Here is a 16,015-nt window from a genome sequence, read left to right as displayed (position 1 = left end):
ACTTCATCAGTAATCTTTCTGGAGTCCAGGGAGATTACTGATGAACCCAGGAAGCTGAATAGCACATACCGCCTTCTCAGATGCCCCGGAACCTGCATGAGGCATAATAAAGCAAAAACTTCACCTGCCAAACCTGCAATCGGGTGTCTGGTGGCAGCGTGCCCTGGCCTATTATACCCGACGCCCATGTTTAGGGGGGTCTTGGTATTGCCACCCTTATTTCTGTGCTGCCTTCAGAGCTGGGTGGCCAGAGAGCAGTGGCTGTTGGCCAGGTGCCCAGCTCTGAAGGCAGCGCCCAGCCAGAAGCAGTGCAGAAGTAAGGGTGCAACACCAGACCATGCCATCCTTACTTCTGCGCTGCTGCTGGCGATGGCTCTGCCTTCAGAGCTGGGCTCCCTGCCAGTAGCCACTGCTCTCCAGCTGCCCAGCTCTGAAGGCAACACTGCCACCAGCAGCAACGCAGAAGTAAGGGTAGCAGTACCACAACCCCCCCCTACAATATCCTTGTGACCACCCCACAACTCCTTTTTGGGTTAGGACCCCTACAATTATAATACTGTGAAATCTGAGATTTAAATAGCTGAAATAGTGAAATTTATTATTTTTAAAATCCTATGACCATGAGATTGACCAAAATGGACTGTGAATTTGGTAGGGCCCTAACTATAAATAAGCATTAGAATTTAGGAGATAAATATGAGACAGAAATATAGCAGCATTACATTAGTTTTGCCTAGTAATGTGCCTCTAAACATATTTATTCCAGTGATGGACAAATTTACAGCCCAGGCTTGCAAACCTTACTGAAGTGAATAGTTGCAATTAACATCAATGGCAGGATTAGGCCCCTATTTAAATAAATCTTATAGTTATGTTACCTATTGTATACAGCTTGGTGCATTCTCTGCCCAGCTCATTAGTTGCGCAGCACCGTATGTCTGTTTGAAATAACTTATTTGCTGAATATCCTCGTGGCACCTCCTGTACTCCATATACTTTCCCATTTCTTTTACTGTATTTACGATTTGTATGGATGCAACTGTAATTACACATACATTTATTTACTGAATATGAACAATAGTAAGGAAACTGGAATATTTTGTAGTTGAATAAAAGGAACTAGAAAATGTGGAGATTATAAAACAAAACACAAGGGCAATGGAGCTAGGGAAATTATAAACAGAATGAGCTGATATTACCTGAATACACTATTCGTGCTTATACTGGTAGGTGTAAACATTTGTAATTTTATGAGTGAAATTCTGGCTCCTTTGAAGTTAATGGCAAAACTCAATGAGCCCAGGATTTCAGCCTACATCTCTGGGACTGCGCTGAACCCAGGATGTTGGACTATGAGCCTCTACTACTTGAGCTAGAAGACACAGTCCTGGTAGTCTGAAGGCTGCTGAAGACTCATAAATCCCTGTGAGGTCCAGGCACTCAAGAGGGACAGAGATCCACACTGTTACACGTGCACTCTGTATGACAACATACTGAATGTTGAATTTACTTACTCATGACCTGATATGTTTCTTGGAACATATTCATGTTGCCAATAGTACCACTTATCATACATAAAACTTAAAGCTACAAGGAAAGGCAAATTTAGATAGAAAATTTCTGATGACACCCTTCCCACCTTTAATCCCCACTCATTCTCAAAATAGCTAGGTTTTGGGGAAATGGAAAATAGAGGGCTATGGGGTTAGAAATATATTTAACTCATTAGCTATGTCAAGTAAAAATGCTTGGACTTGGGCCAAAATTTTCAGACTAGGGTGCCTAAAGTTTCCAAAAGTATACATTGGCCCAATTTTCCCAGAATACACTACAGCTAATACAAAAATGTGAATTCACTCATTGCACTCGTGCACTCAATTTTTGCATGTAGTTTTTTGAGGACACTGTGTGTGTGTTAAATTTTATGGGAGCATTCATTACATTCTCCTTTGAAAATCTGACTCCACAGTTCTCCTTCAGTTGTTCAGGTTCAATCACATCAAAAATAAATACATCATGCTGTATAAAGTCTGTTGGCTTAGGAAGACATCAAGACTTGCACCTTAAAATTCAGTAAACAAAAAAAGTAGCATTATATGCACCATACCTGTCATCAGGTGTTCTGCAAAATAACCATTCAATATCTGGTGTAGGGTAGCTTTCGGATGTGCAGTTTATAATGGCCAAGTTTTCACTTTTTACAAAATAGGGCTTCCTTGGTTTACCTATTAAAAGTAATGCAAATATTTTCAGACATGCTGCAATATTTTGGAAACATCATTATCCATGTTTCTAATGTGTAGGACACTTGTGAACCCACTGATGGATACCAAAAGAAACTACACCATCTGCTCAAGAAACTCCCTGAAAAAGCACAGAAACAAATCTACACAGACACACCCCTTGAATCCCGACCAGGGGTATTCTACCTGCTGCCTAAGATCCATAAACCTGGAAATCCTGGGTACCCCATCATCTCAGGCATTGGCACCCTGACAGCAGGATTGCCTGGCTATATTGACTCTCTCCTCAGGCCCTATGCTACCAGCACTCCCAGCTATCTTTGAGACACCACTGACTTCCTGAGGAAACTACAATACATTGGTGATCTTCCAGAAAACACCATCCTAGCCACTATGGATGTAGAAGCCCTCTACACCAACATTCCACACAAAGATGGACTACAAACCATCAGGAACAGTATCCCCGATAATGGCACAGCTAACCTGGTGGCTGAACTTTGTGACTTTGTCCTCACCCACAACTATTTTACATTTGGAGACAATGTATACCTTCAAGTCAGCGGCACTGCTATGGGTACCCATATGGCTCCACAGTATGCCAACATTTTTATGGCTGACTTAGAACAACACTTCCTCAGCTCTCATCCCCTAACACCCCTACTCTACTTGCACTACAACAAGTACGACAGCTTCATCATTTGGACCCATGGAAAAGAAGCCCTTGAGGAATTCCACCAGGATTTCAACAATTTCCACCCCACCATCAATCTCAGCCTGGACCAGTCCACACAAGAGATCTACTTCCTGGACACTACAGTGCTAATAAGAGATGGTCACATAAACACCACCTTATACCGGAAACCTACTGACTGCTATACTTACCTACATGCCTCCAGCTTTCATCCAGACCACATCACACGATCCATTGTCTACAGCCAAGCTCTAAGATACAACCGCATTTGCTCCAGTCCCTCAGACAGAGACAAACACCTACAGGATCTCTATCAAGCATTCTTAAAACTACAATACCCACCAACTGAAGTGAAGAAACAGATTGACAGAGCCAGAAGAGTACCCAGAAGTCACCTACTATAGGACAGGCCCAACAAAGAAAGTAATAGAACGCCACTAGCCATCACCTTCAGCCCCCAACTAAAACCTCTCCAGCACATCATCAAGGATCTATAACCTATCCTGAAGGACAATCCCTCACTCTCACAGACCTTGGGAGACAGGCCAGTCCTCGCTTACAGACAGCCCCCCAACCTGAAGCAAATACTCACCAGCAATCACACACCACACAACAGAAACACTAACCCAGGAACGTATCCTTGCAACAAACCCCGCTGCCAACTCTGTCCACATATCTATTCAAGGGACACCATCATAGGACGTAATCACATCAGCCACACCTTCAGGGGCTTGTTCACCTGCACATCTACCAATGTGATATATACCATCATGTGCCAGCAATGCCCCTCTGCCATGTACATTGACCAAACCAGACAGCCTCTACGCAAAAGAATAAATGGACACAAATCAGACATCAAGAATTATAACATTCAAAAACCAGTTGGAGAATACTTCAACCTCCCTGGCCATTCAATTACAGACCTCAAAGTGGCAATTCTTCAACAAAAAAAAACTTGAAAAACAGACTCCAATGAGAAACTGCAGAACTGGAATTAATTTGCAAACTGGACACCATCAAATTAGGCCTAAATAAAGACTGGGAGTTATACAAACTAAAAACTATTTCCCCATGCTAATTTCCCCCCTACTGACACCTGCTGTCATAACAAGAAATGTTGACTGGCTACTGCTTACATACATGTCTAAATCAGTGTTGGATTCTTACCTCAGGAAGTCTGTCAACATTATTTAAAGTGACAGACTTGTTTGTTTTATACGTCTATAACTCAGACATAAAATATATATATAAAAAAAGAATGAGGAGTACTTGTGGCACCTTAGAGATTAACAAATTTATTTGGACATAAGCTTTTGTGGGCTAAAATTCACTTCATCAGATGCATGGAGTGGAAAATACAGTAGGATTTACATATATGTATATGTACACAGAGAACATGAAAAGATGGGGGTTCCCAAACCAACTCTAATGAGACAAATCAATTAAAGTGGGCTATTATCAGCAGGAGTAAAAAAAACTTTTGTAGTGGTAATCAGGATGGCCCATTTCAAACAGTTGACAAGAAGGTGTGAGTAACAAGACTGAGAAGGCTGATTGTATTACGCATAAACAAAGTACAAGATGAAACCAGAAGGCAAAAAATCTACCCTCAGATACCCATACTACCAACAACAGCAATAACTTCAATGAGAGCAATGCACAGGCATTCAAGAACAAAATTTGGTCTTTGGATATTTGAGCTTTGCCATACTTCATATTTAGGCTGTTAACAACACTAAGCCAAATTGTTTTGCTCAGTTCATTATATATTATGTCATTTTGTTTGTTATAATATTTTTTTCAAGTGATTTTAATGCTTGAAGAAAGTAAAGAACTGTTTGTCTAAGGTCCTCATTGTATAAGCTCTTCAACCTTGACCTGGTAAATGTGTCATCTCCCTGACTTCAAGGAACTGCCTGTAGGAATCAGAAGGTAATCTAGGGCCTGATTTTCAGAGGTGTTGAACACCTGTAGCTTTCATTCAATGCAACTGGAGTTATGAGTTCTCATACCTCTGAAAATCAGCTTCTGAATCTATTTGCATTAAACCCTTGAAGGATCTACTGAGACCACTACTCAGGAGTGCTACTTCTAACCAACTCATTTAATATACACAGTGGAAAAGTCATTAATGACTTCACCACCATAAATCTGTAACCTAGAGATGTAAAGTTCCATAAACCATTACCAATCCCCTGAGCCCGCCAGCTTCCCAATTTGGACTATGCTTGAAAGTTTATTGCACCAAGACTGATGATGACTTCACTTAAAACTGAAAACACTGATTTTGTTTTAAATTCAACTGTGATTATGAAGTTAAAATTTCTGATGAGAAGACTGACAGTTGCTCCTGATTCATACTTTAGGTATCTTAAAGGCGACTTGCAAAGGGAAAAATTGGGTTTGTGCATTTTGTTGTTGTTTGCTTGTGTCTTTATAATCTGTATAAGATTGTTTTTAAAATGTTTTTTTATCTGCATTATTTTAATATTAGAAAGGTAGGTTCTCTTTAGCGTGGAAAACTCTGATGACTGGAGAACAAGTGACATTACAACAAAATTCCTACAACAAAACGAGGGAAGAATTGAGTTGATATTCCTGCTATTTCGATGACAAAAAACAAGCAGAAAAGAATCTTAAAAACAAAACAACAACAAAACCTGTTAGATCTGCTTTATTATAGACAGGGCTGTTAGTGCCACCTATTATAAAGGTTGCCTGACACTACCTATTATAAGACCCTGTTGCTTATAAGTCTACACTACTGCCTATGTTGGCAAAACCTATATCGCTCAGGGGTCTGAATATTCCACCCTTCTGAGCAACATAAGTTACACAGACATAAGCTCTAGTGCGCACAGTGCTATGTTGACAGGAGAGTTTTTTATGCCAATGGGAGAATTCAGGCCAAACAGTTCAGTCATTTCTAAGAATGAGGCTAGGGAAATATACACTGTTTTGTCCATTTTAAAAAAAAAATGACTTTTTTTTTTTAAAAAGCTCTAGTGCCCTGATGCTTGGGAGCTTAGATTTGAAATTTGGCAGGTTTGCCAGGGATGTGCCCTTTGCCACCCCTCTGAAAAATCTACCCACATTTGGCCAAGTTATAACCCTATAAAAAATCCCAGTTCACACAAGCTCAGTGGAGACTAGAGTTTACAGTTAAAATCTCTGAAGAATCGGTCTTCACTGAGCACGCTTCAGCCTCTCACAGCTCCTTGTGAGTACACATGGACCATTCTCACAGAGTGACTGAGCATGCTGCAAGCCAGGGTTACAGGGGTGAAGCCACTCTTTCCCTGTAATGGCTCCTGCCAGGTGCTCAGGGTACTGAAAATGAGAGCAGGGAACCTGTCTCTCTGGTTCTCTCGGTGCTGGCACCCAGGAAGCACAGAGGAGGAAAGAATCTGATCTGAATATAAAGCGGGTCAAGAGCCCACCCAGGGAGTAGGGAAAGGAGTAGATTGAGACAAGGAGCCTGGTGAGACTAGGGCAAGTCACTTAAACCAAACTTTTCACAGGTGGTCACTAATTGTGTGTTTCTAGGTGCCCAACTTGAGATCCTGCAAAGTATGGAGCACTCACAGCTACAATTGAAATCAGTGGGAGTTCTGTTTTGAACACGTAAAGCACTATGTAATGTTAAGAACTCTGAAGAATCAGGTTGTAGGTTTCTCAAATTAGGCACCCAAAATTAGTGGATGCTTTTGATCTTGATCTTTCTGTGCCTCAGTTCCCCATCTGTGAAATGGGGATAATACTCCCCCACCTCACTGGGGTGTTGTGAAAATAAATTAACACTTGTTACTCTCTCAGATACTATAGTGATGAGCAAGACAGAAAAGCCCATGAGGAAATTAGTAATTCTAGATTCAGAGCAGCATTTGAATAGTATAAATAAAGCATGGGACCACTTTTACAATGAGGATAGCAAATACTGAATAGCTGTTCATTAAGTGAGCACCATCCATCCTGGGCACTGAATGAGGCAGGGGATCATGTAATTAAGGACTGTACCATAATGCATTTGCACAAGGGGGGGCAAATTAAGGTTATACAGGTAACTTTCAAACTGGCATTTCTGAACTTTTGAGTGCTTGATTTTGCAATCTTAATAGTGTTCTTTTAATATAGTTTGTTTTGTGTTTGTGCATGTGTATATGTCCGTGTGTGCGTGTGTGTGTGCGTAATACATTACAAAGAATGAGAAATGAGCACAAGCCCCATTTAAAAACAATCTTTTGCATGTCATCTTTAACAACACGTAGTGACTCAGAATCGTTTTAACCTTCACAATGAACCAAGGGAAATGAGGCAGCCATACATGAAATAAGTGAGAAGGAAAATAGCCCACAATACAAGAACTGAAAGAGAAGGAGGAGAGACAATTGAGGAAGGGAGAAGTCTCATGGAAGTCTCATAGAACTGACAGAGTTTCACTGCTTAGAGAGGGCTTGGTCATGTACAGGCTTCAGCCTCCCCCTTCTCAAGCTATGGATAGTCTGAGCCCCTTGCTTTGACACATACTTACTCCTTACGAGAACTGTAAACATTATTGTGTAGTTATTGTTTTCACTTTGAACTGCAAGGGTGTATTTTCCAGCTTGAGTTTCTTTTATTTTTGAAAAGGCCAGCGAAACAACAGATCTGTAAAACAGAAAATACATTAGAGAACATTCATGTCAGATAGAGCAGCAGTTCTGAACCAGTGGTCTGAGGCCCCCTGGGGGGCCGTGAGCAAGTTTCAGGGGGTCCGCCAAGCAGGGCTGGCATTAGAGTCACCGAGGTCCAGAGCAGAAAGCCAAAGCCACGCTGCCCTAAGCCCTGCCTCCCAGGGCTAAAGCTGAAGCCTGAGCAGCTTAGCTTCGGGGGGGGGGGGGGGGCATGGGGCCCCTGCAGTTGCCCTGCTTGCTACCCCCTAAAGCCGGCCCTGGCTTTTATATGCAGGCACAGGTGGCTGTGGAGTTTATATAGCATGTTGGGGGAGGGAGGGGGCAGGCTCAGAAAGTAAAAAGTTGAGAACCCCTGAGATAGAGGGTAGTGGGCTGAAGAATGCACTGGCATTACACTTAACCCATGCAAACAGAATTCTAGGCTAGTGGTACTTAACACACATGCAGTACATTCAATCTCCAAAGTGCTTTCATAGACAATGGCCCTGTTTCATGTAATCATCCCTATTCAGGACAGCACTTAAGCACTCATCCCAAGTGGGATTCAAAGTTTTGCTTAAGTACTGTCCTGAATAGGGATAGACTAGTATGTGCTCAAGTACTTTCCTGAATCGGGGCCCATGCAACAGGATTCCCATGGAGATTTCCTCACCAAGAAGCCATCCCATGGGTTTCACCCTGCAAGGGAATCATCTACACTAGGCCTCTGGTCCTACCCCAGCTATTCTCAGCTCTCTGGGTGGAAGTATGGACTTGTGGCTAGAACACAGTCAAGAGAATTAGGGTGGTATTCTAGGCTCTGATGCTGAACTGCAGTGTAACCTTGGGCAAGGCATTGCATTAACCTTTTTGTGCCTTGGTTTCCTTGACTTGAGCACTGTGATGCTTGAATTGATGAATGTTTGTAAAATCTGTTGAAATCCTCAGATATAACATGCTATACAAATGCAAAGAATCACTATATTGTAAACTATAAAGCCAGCGTTCAGTGCTTTCTTAGTGCATAAACAGCAATTTATCAACATGCAGTTTAGTGGTGATAATAATTAAGATAGATAGGTTTAGGAATATAACAAATAATGTGAAAAGAAATGATAAATAAGCCTTTTCATATGGAAAATACCCCATCTGCTCTAATGAAAGTATCCCATATAGGTTTTTTGATTCAGTACAGCCCTTTACCTACCGGTTTTCTGAGTCCAGTGAGGGTTTGCAGTCAACTTGGTTCTCTTTGAAGACCCAAAGGCATGAAATGGTCTCTGAAATATTCATGATCACTTTTAATTCAATGTCTCCTAGCACGTCAACTTCCACACTTTTTGCTGTTTCATAGACATTCTCTGTGCTTTGAGAACTCAAATCACAACCAAGATCTTCCGAAATACTAGGCATCTGCATTGCAATAAAACAGATTGCTATGTCTAATGGTGGTAACTGGATTTTTCAGATTTAAACATTTAAAAAGGAAGCTCACCTATTAAAAGACTTCACTCTATTAAAAATATGCCTATGCCTACTGATAATATATATATGCATAGTAATTATAAACAAAAGTAATCTTAATACTATACTTTCATTCTTGTTTCCCTCTTCAATTTAGCTCATCAAATATGTTTAATTCTACTGAATGAACAAATGCAGGAAGATTTGCACTATACTAACAAGTTTTGCTTTCTGGACTGACAGTATAGTTAGTAGCAGTTCAGTCAGTAATGTGCTACTTTTGCCTAATGATTAAGGCCATGTCTACACTACAAGCTTTGGTTCACGCAAGTCACATTGGCATAAAGCTGCCAGACCTTATCATGCGTGTGTGCGAAACACTTGGATCCTTGCATAAGTGCTGAACATATTCCCCAGGAGTGCTTGTGTCGATGCACAGCGCAGTGCACCATGGGCAGGTATTCCAGTGTGCAAAGCGCCACCATCCAGTGCACTCTTTTGGGATGTTTTGGCACTGCATGGTGGGGCAGAAATGAGTTGTGCAGGGCTGACTGGGAGCAAAGGGTCAACTTCCCAGCATGCAACTGTCTGCATCCCATAATGTCATCTATATCCCATATTTTTTGTGTCTTTTTTTAAAAGTCCAATGAACCTGTGTGGCCCTCCACACTGTCCTTCATCTCTGATGGAAGCATGGAGCCCACACAGCTCTGCAGTATTGTCATAAGCATTGCAAGCACAAGATGCATGATCCTTCAGTATTTGCAGAGCCGCAAGAAGAACTGAATCAGCATGGAACATGACGATTTCTTGGAGGCCAGAGAGTGAGAGCCAATTCAAGGTTATGGTGGTGTTCGTGGAGCAGCTGCAGATTGGGGAATCTTGGCTACTGAGCCCAAGAAATGAGCACTGACTGGTGGGATCGCATCGTGATGCAGGTTTCGGATGATGAGCAGCGGCTGCAGAACTTGTGGATGTGCAAGGCTACATTCCTGGATCTGTGTGCCAAGCTCGCCCCAGCCTTCCAGCGCAGGAGCACCTGAATGGGAGCTGCACTGACCGTGGAGAAGCGAGTGGTGATCACACTGTGGAAACTTGCAGTGCCAGATTGCTACTGGTCAGTGGGAAATCATTTTGAGTTGGAAAATCCACTCTGGGGGCCATTGTCATGCAAGTGTGGAGGGTCATTCAATCTTCTGCTATGCAGGACTGTGATTCTTGGCAATGTTCAAAACATAGTGGATGGATTTGTAGTAATGGGGTTCCCACGTATTCAACACCTATTTTTGGCACCAGACCACCTTGCCACAGAATACATCAACAGAAAGGGCTACTTTTCTATGGTTATGTAAGCGCTGGTGGATCACCAAGGATGCTTCACTGACATCAGTGTTGGCTGGTCAGAGAAGGTGCATGATGCTTGCATCTTTAAGAACACAGGACTATTTAGGAATCTACAAGCAGGGACTTTCTTTCCCAACCAACAGATTACCACTGGCAATATTGAAATGCAAATAGTGATCCTGGGGGATCCAGCCTGCACCTCGCTCCCCTGGTTCATGAAGACGTACAATGGCCACCTTGACAGCACCAAAGAACAATTCAACTACCAGCTCAGCAGGTGCAGAATGACAATTGAATGAGCTTTTGGTAGACTGAAGGGATACTAGCGTTGTTTAGTCACAAGATTGGATCTCAGTGAAAAAAACATTTCAATGGTTATAGCTGCATGATGTGACCTGCATAATATTTATGAAGCAAAGGGGGAAAAGTTGCCGCCAGAGTGGAGGGCAGAGGTGGAACAACTGTCTGCTGAGTTTGAACAGAAAGACATGAGGGCTATTAGAAGAGCTCAACACGGAGCTATATAGATCAGGGCGGCTTTGAAAGAGCACTTTAACAGTGAGCCACAATAATACATTATGGTGTACTGTGCTCTACCTGGCCCTTATGTTTTGGGGCCTGTTAGGAATTGTGTGGTGCTTGATGTACATCTGTGAATATAACACTGACAATGCACCTATTAATTTGACAGTACACTGATTAGTACACTGTGTTTATTACTCATCCTATGAGTCGGGTCACACTGTACAGTAACAAGGAAGTGGGTGCTTTCAAAACTGCTGGGCGCTCAGCAGCATATGTTGAGCACTAATAAAGATGAATTATTTTCCAGATAATAGTATTTTATTCAGTAACAAAACCAGGGAAAAGAAAAATCTGTGAAATGTAAAAGCAAATACATTAAAAACTTAATAAAATAATGGAACAGAGCTTAACAGGGAATGAACATTCATGTCCATTTTACCTACACATACAGCAACTGTGGCTTTCACAGGTAAGTGTATGTGAAGCGGTGGTTGTCCCTCATGTCCCGCTGGATGGAGTGGTATGGATAGGGCAGCAGCCTGTGAAGTCACATGGAATGTTGAGGGGGCTGTAGGGAGGTGCTGTAATGGAATTTTTCATGGGCTGCGAAGGGAGTTGAGCCTGTGATTTTTGAACTTCTAGGTTCACAAGAGTCTGCAGCACCTGCCTTTGTTGCTGGAGAAGCCCCATTATATCCTTGTGCATCTCCCTCTCCTTTTCCTGCTGGGACTCCTGGAAACTTTCTCCTGTCCACGCTTTCCTTCCTCAGGCTGTCTACCATGTTCACCCTCTAGGCCTTTTGCTCACAGTCTGATGCAGCACTGGCTTGCAGGATTTCATTGAACATGTCATCCCATGTCCTCTTCTTTCTCCTTATCTAGCTCAATCATTCTGCAGGTGTGTGTGGGGAATGCCGCAATGGCAATGGCAGGAGCTGCAGATAAAAGAGGTAACACTGTCAGTACAGTCACAATGTAAAGTGAAAGTTAAGATTCAGAACTCCCTTCCCTTGCTCCCCTAAAGCTTTAAACAAGACAGGCTTATTGACACTTCTGCTTGGGATTGCTTTTGCAGAGCACAAGGGTCCACCAAGAGTGAGGGAAATGAAGAGGGAATTGCTTAGTTGTGTGAAACTATGAGTATAGGGCACTGGCACTGAATACTGCCGCCATTTTCCACAGACGGTGGTGATTTTAGCTGATATCTCACCCCTGAGGGTAACAAAGGCACAGAGAGCACAGCTGCTGCCCATTTTCCGCTAGCCTGTGTATTGCAATAGTGCCTGCTGAAGTTATCGCTGACTGGTGTGGGAAAGTGTCTTATCGGGGAAGAAGAAATAAGGCTGCCATCCCTAGAAACCTTTGGTAGAGGACTGAGAATACCTCCATGAAAGTTTCATCGAGATCTCTCAGGAGAATGCAAGGGCCATCTCTCTGTACCTAAACAAACTGCTCCGCATGCACACACACCACCCCCTTGGTTAACTCTGGAGAGGAATAAAAAGCAGATAACAATGCTACCACTGAGTGGTGGGTATAAGGGGCTTGGGAGAAATGCCAGTATAAGAAGCACCCCCTCTCTCCCTGTCACTTGCTCTTAAGGCAAGAGAGGGTAGAAAGGAACAAGGGGACTTGGGGAGAGGCCGGAGAGGAGCAAGCAGCGGCGGGGGAAGGGGAACTCGGGGGAAGAGGCAGAGTGGGGGCGAGGCCCTGAGGGAAGTGGCGGAACAGGGGCAGGAAGAGATGGAGTGGGGGTAGGGGCACTGGGGAAGAGGCCGAGGAGGGCCTCAAAGCAAAGTGGGGGTGGAGTGTGGGCCGGACCTCGGGGGCAGAGCAGTGAGTGGGGCTACAGTCCAGGTGCCGGTGGCCCCTCCCACTTCTAGGGAGCTTCTGGCACTTGTGCCCAGCCTCCCCAAATGCAAGACTCATGTGCTGCCTCTCTCAGTTGTACCACTACCTCTTCTAGTACAAGTAAATTCATGAAAAGTCTATAGCTGTGTCCTGTTAAGTTGTGGGTATCATCACGGTAATGGGAAATAAATGTACACACCTACCCGAGGATCTGCCCCAGCATCAGGCTCGCCCAAGCTCGACTGCTAGGACTGACTGGATTGCGGTAGAGTCTCAAACAGGTCCTGGCTCTCAGCATAGCTGAACTCCCCAGTCGCACGTCCCCCATCCTCCTCTTCCTCCTCCACCTCCTCCTTGTCCTCACTGTTCATGCCAGGGGCGTGTGACTTGGACTTCTTGGAGGTATTTATGGTGGCATGTGGGCAGTAGTGGGGTCTCCGCCAAGTATAGCATGCAGCTCTTTGTAAAAGTGGTAGGTCTGTGACTCGGCACCAGAATGACTGTTGGTCTCCCTGGACTTCTCATATGCCTGACACAGTTCCTTGGCTTTCAAGTGGCACTGCTGCTGATCCCTGTCATACCCCTTCTCCAGCATCCCCCGTGCAATCTTCTCCTACATGTCCATGTTTCTGTCGCAGTGCTTGCACAGCCTCTTTTCCCCACAGGCCCAGGAGATCCAATATCTCCTGTCTACTCTAGGCAGGAGCACGGCTGACATGTGTAGCCAGCATGGCCAGCTGGGCAGCCGTGCACAACAATGGAGAGCTACTAGGTGTGCTCGGCGTGCTGGACAATCAGGAGAAAGCATTTCAAAAATTCACAGGGTTTTAAAGGCGGGGGGCCTTATGGTCTCTGTGACCCCGGGGCAGTAAATTTCACAATTGTGACCAGAGTGGGCAGTGTCGGGCAGTGTGGGAAAGCTACTGGGGACTGTTAGGCTCTACATAGGTAACACAGTGTCTACATTCGTGCTACGCCATCCTCAGTACATCAACCATGGCTCAGTGCTTCTGGGGAAGGTGGTGTTACTGCATTCCTGTAATGTGGCACTTACATTGGTGGGAGACAAATTTAAGTGTAGACACATGCACAACAACTAGGTCAACACAAGGGGCTTACTTCGACCTAACTTTGTAGTGTAGTCCAGGCCTAAGATCACACATCACTCAAGTTTTCACTCCAGATTTCACCTACCTTTAGGTATTTCCATGGATAAAAGAACTGCAAGACCATCCTTTTTCTTCAGGCCTCTACTGCAAACCCAAGGTAAGGAAATCTCTTAGCACCATGCTGTGTGTCATTCTGTATATTGCTGGAGTTCTGTTCCATGCTTTGTACTGTACCAAGGAACAGACTATATACATCATGACCTTCCTTATCATGCATTTACTCACTTTTGTCTATCAGTAAAGGCAGTGCTTAATTTATAATGAAAGAGGTGCTGAGGCTCAAGCAATTAGGGGCCAGGGCTCAAGCAATTTTTTTACATTCATAACTGATGTAGCAAGCCCAGAGGTGCCAGGGCTATGAACTGCCAAGCCTAGAGGTGCTGATGCTTAGCCCTGGCAAGCCCCAGCACAAATTAAGCACTGGCTAAAGGAGAACCTCAAATGGAAAAATAAATATTCTATGCTGGTTCTGAAAGCCAGTGAAGAATAGTTGAGCCTTTAGGCTCAGCCTGAGTAAAAGGGTGGCATGTAACTACTCCATTCTAAGAGCAGCCCCGAGATATCTTTCTGCTTGGCGTGGGGTGGGGTATGGGTGTGTGTGAAAGTAAATAACTCACTGCAGCACATGAAAGGGTGTATGTTATTTCCTTCCATTTTGCCTGGCCAGTTACTCTTCCCACTGAGGGATGGAGGGGAACAGGGGGAGAAGCCAAATTTCCATCCAAGTGCCTGCCCATCTCTTCCACTTCCCTGCCCATTTGCCAATGGGGAGTAGCTAGAGAAACCCCCTTATTCTGCTCAGTGAAATACAATGGCACAGTCCAGCCCTACAAAACTTGAATTTACTAAATGGGATTATCACATTAACAATTAGCTGACTGATATGGAAAAGTATGTGACATAAGCAGCAGAACGTGAATATTGGTGGAATATTGTAGAAAGCACCATTATACAGATGAGAACATACAATTACAGAAATGGGATTACCATCCCATAGAAACCCTTGGGAATCTTCATAAAAATGTGTGCTATCTGATTTTCTGTGAGAAGAGGAGGTGGACAGTCTTCATGTTCTTGCATTCAGAAGAACATGTTGCTGCAATTTTGAGTGTTCCGTTTTTGGTACCCAGCACTGGAAAATCATGGACCTTCTTCTTAGTTTACTTCTGGTTGTGGCAGAACTATCCATTTATTTGTCCAAGAATTAAAAGATTGTATAGGATTGTCTCTATAATTAAGTCTCTAAAAGAAATAGCAGGTTTCAGTTGCACAGGGTCTGTTGTTGACCTTCAAGCCCTCCAATAATTCAGCACTGGAAGGGAAAATTGATCTTTGATCCACACATCCATCTTAGATGCTGTAGTACATGTCCAAATTATTTGTCTTTCTAATCGTACACTTCCTTTTCTTTATACATTTCAAAATATACTCAGAGGTGAATAATTTAGGCCAAATTAGGTGAGACAATCTCATAGTATTGATCAAACGTTCCGTTTTAGATATTTATCTTATTTCTAGTTCAAAAATATTAAACTCAGCATGGATTTCAAAGCTTCCTTCTCTACTATTATTTTTCCTAATCTCGGATAAGGCTATTTTTTTTTATTTTTATTTTTTGTGGTTGGCTATTCATTCACTGTTAGCTTACCTCCAGAAATACTGATGACTCCAGTGTTCTTAAATCTTTATTCTGCTGGTTGATTAACATGCACGTAATCTCTGATATATGTTGGCTTGTTGCAGAAGTGAAAGTCATTGCTGTAATAGCAAGAACTGCAAAACCAAAATGGAAAACAAATACAGTCATGTTTCTACGTGGGGATGGGGATAATCATGATTTTAATGAAAATAGAATGCAATAAAACCTACAGAGAGATATTTTTACAAAAAAGGAGGCAAAAGTCCATGTACATACGTGCACTTGCACAATCTGATTTTATACTTGCAAACTGGGTGACTGCGTGACTGCCTCCTATGGATCCTGGAGAGTGCTTTAGAACAAAAATAAATGCAAAATAAAAAAACCCATTACAAACCATGTGCGACATCTTCTAGTTCTCTTATGTGTCAGAATCTC

At 43.2% G+C, this 16,015-nt stretch overlaps 1 protein-coding gene across 3 annotated transcripts in view; it reads right to left on the bottom strand.

Moving 5' to 3' along the window:
- Positions 1 to 16,015, bottom strand: part of FLT3 (fms related receptor tyrosine kinase 3) — an 80,770-nt gene that overhangs the window by 34,545 nt on the left and 30,210 nt on the right. For all 3 annotated transcript variants that reach the window (XM_065581382.1, XM_065581381.1, XM_008167421.4), the window contains exons 2-6: positions 15,587 to 15,711; positions 8,794 to 8,999; positions 7,466 to 7,581; positions 2,108 to 2,225; positions 879 to 1,039 (exon numbers count right to left, since the gene is read on the bottom strand). In XM_065581382.1, the coding sequence (XP_065437454.1) occupies positions 879 to 1,039; positions 2,108 to 2,225; positions 7,466 to 7,581; positions 8,794 to 8,999; positions 15,587 to 15,694 (709 nt within the window). In that variant the 5' untranslated portion in view covers positions 15,695 to 15,711. The remainder of the gene's footprint in view (positions 1 to 878; positions 1,040 to 2,107; positions 2,226 to 7,465; positions 7,582 to 8,793; positions 9,000 to 15,586; positions 15,712 to 16,015) is intronic.

Source organism: Chrysemys picta, chromosome 1 (assembly GCF_011386835.1).
Source record: "Chrysemys picta bellii isolate R12L10 chromosome 1, ASM1138683v2, whole genome shotgun sequence".
Taxonomy (NCBI): domain Eukaryota; kingdom Metazoa; phylum Chordata; order Testudines; family Emydidae; genus Chrysemys; species Chrysemys picta.
Note: the sequence above shows the minus strand (reverse complement) of the source record. Positions and strands in the feature narration are given on the sequence as shown.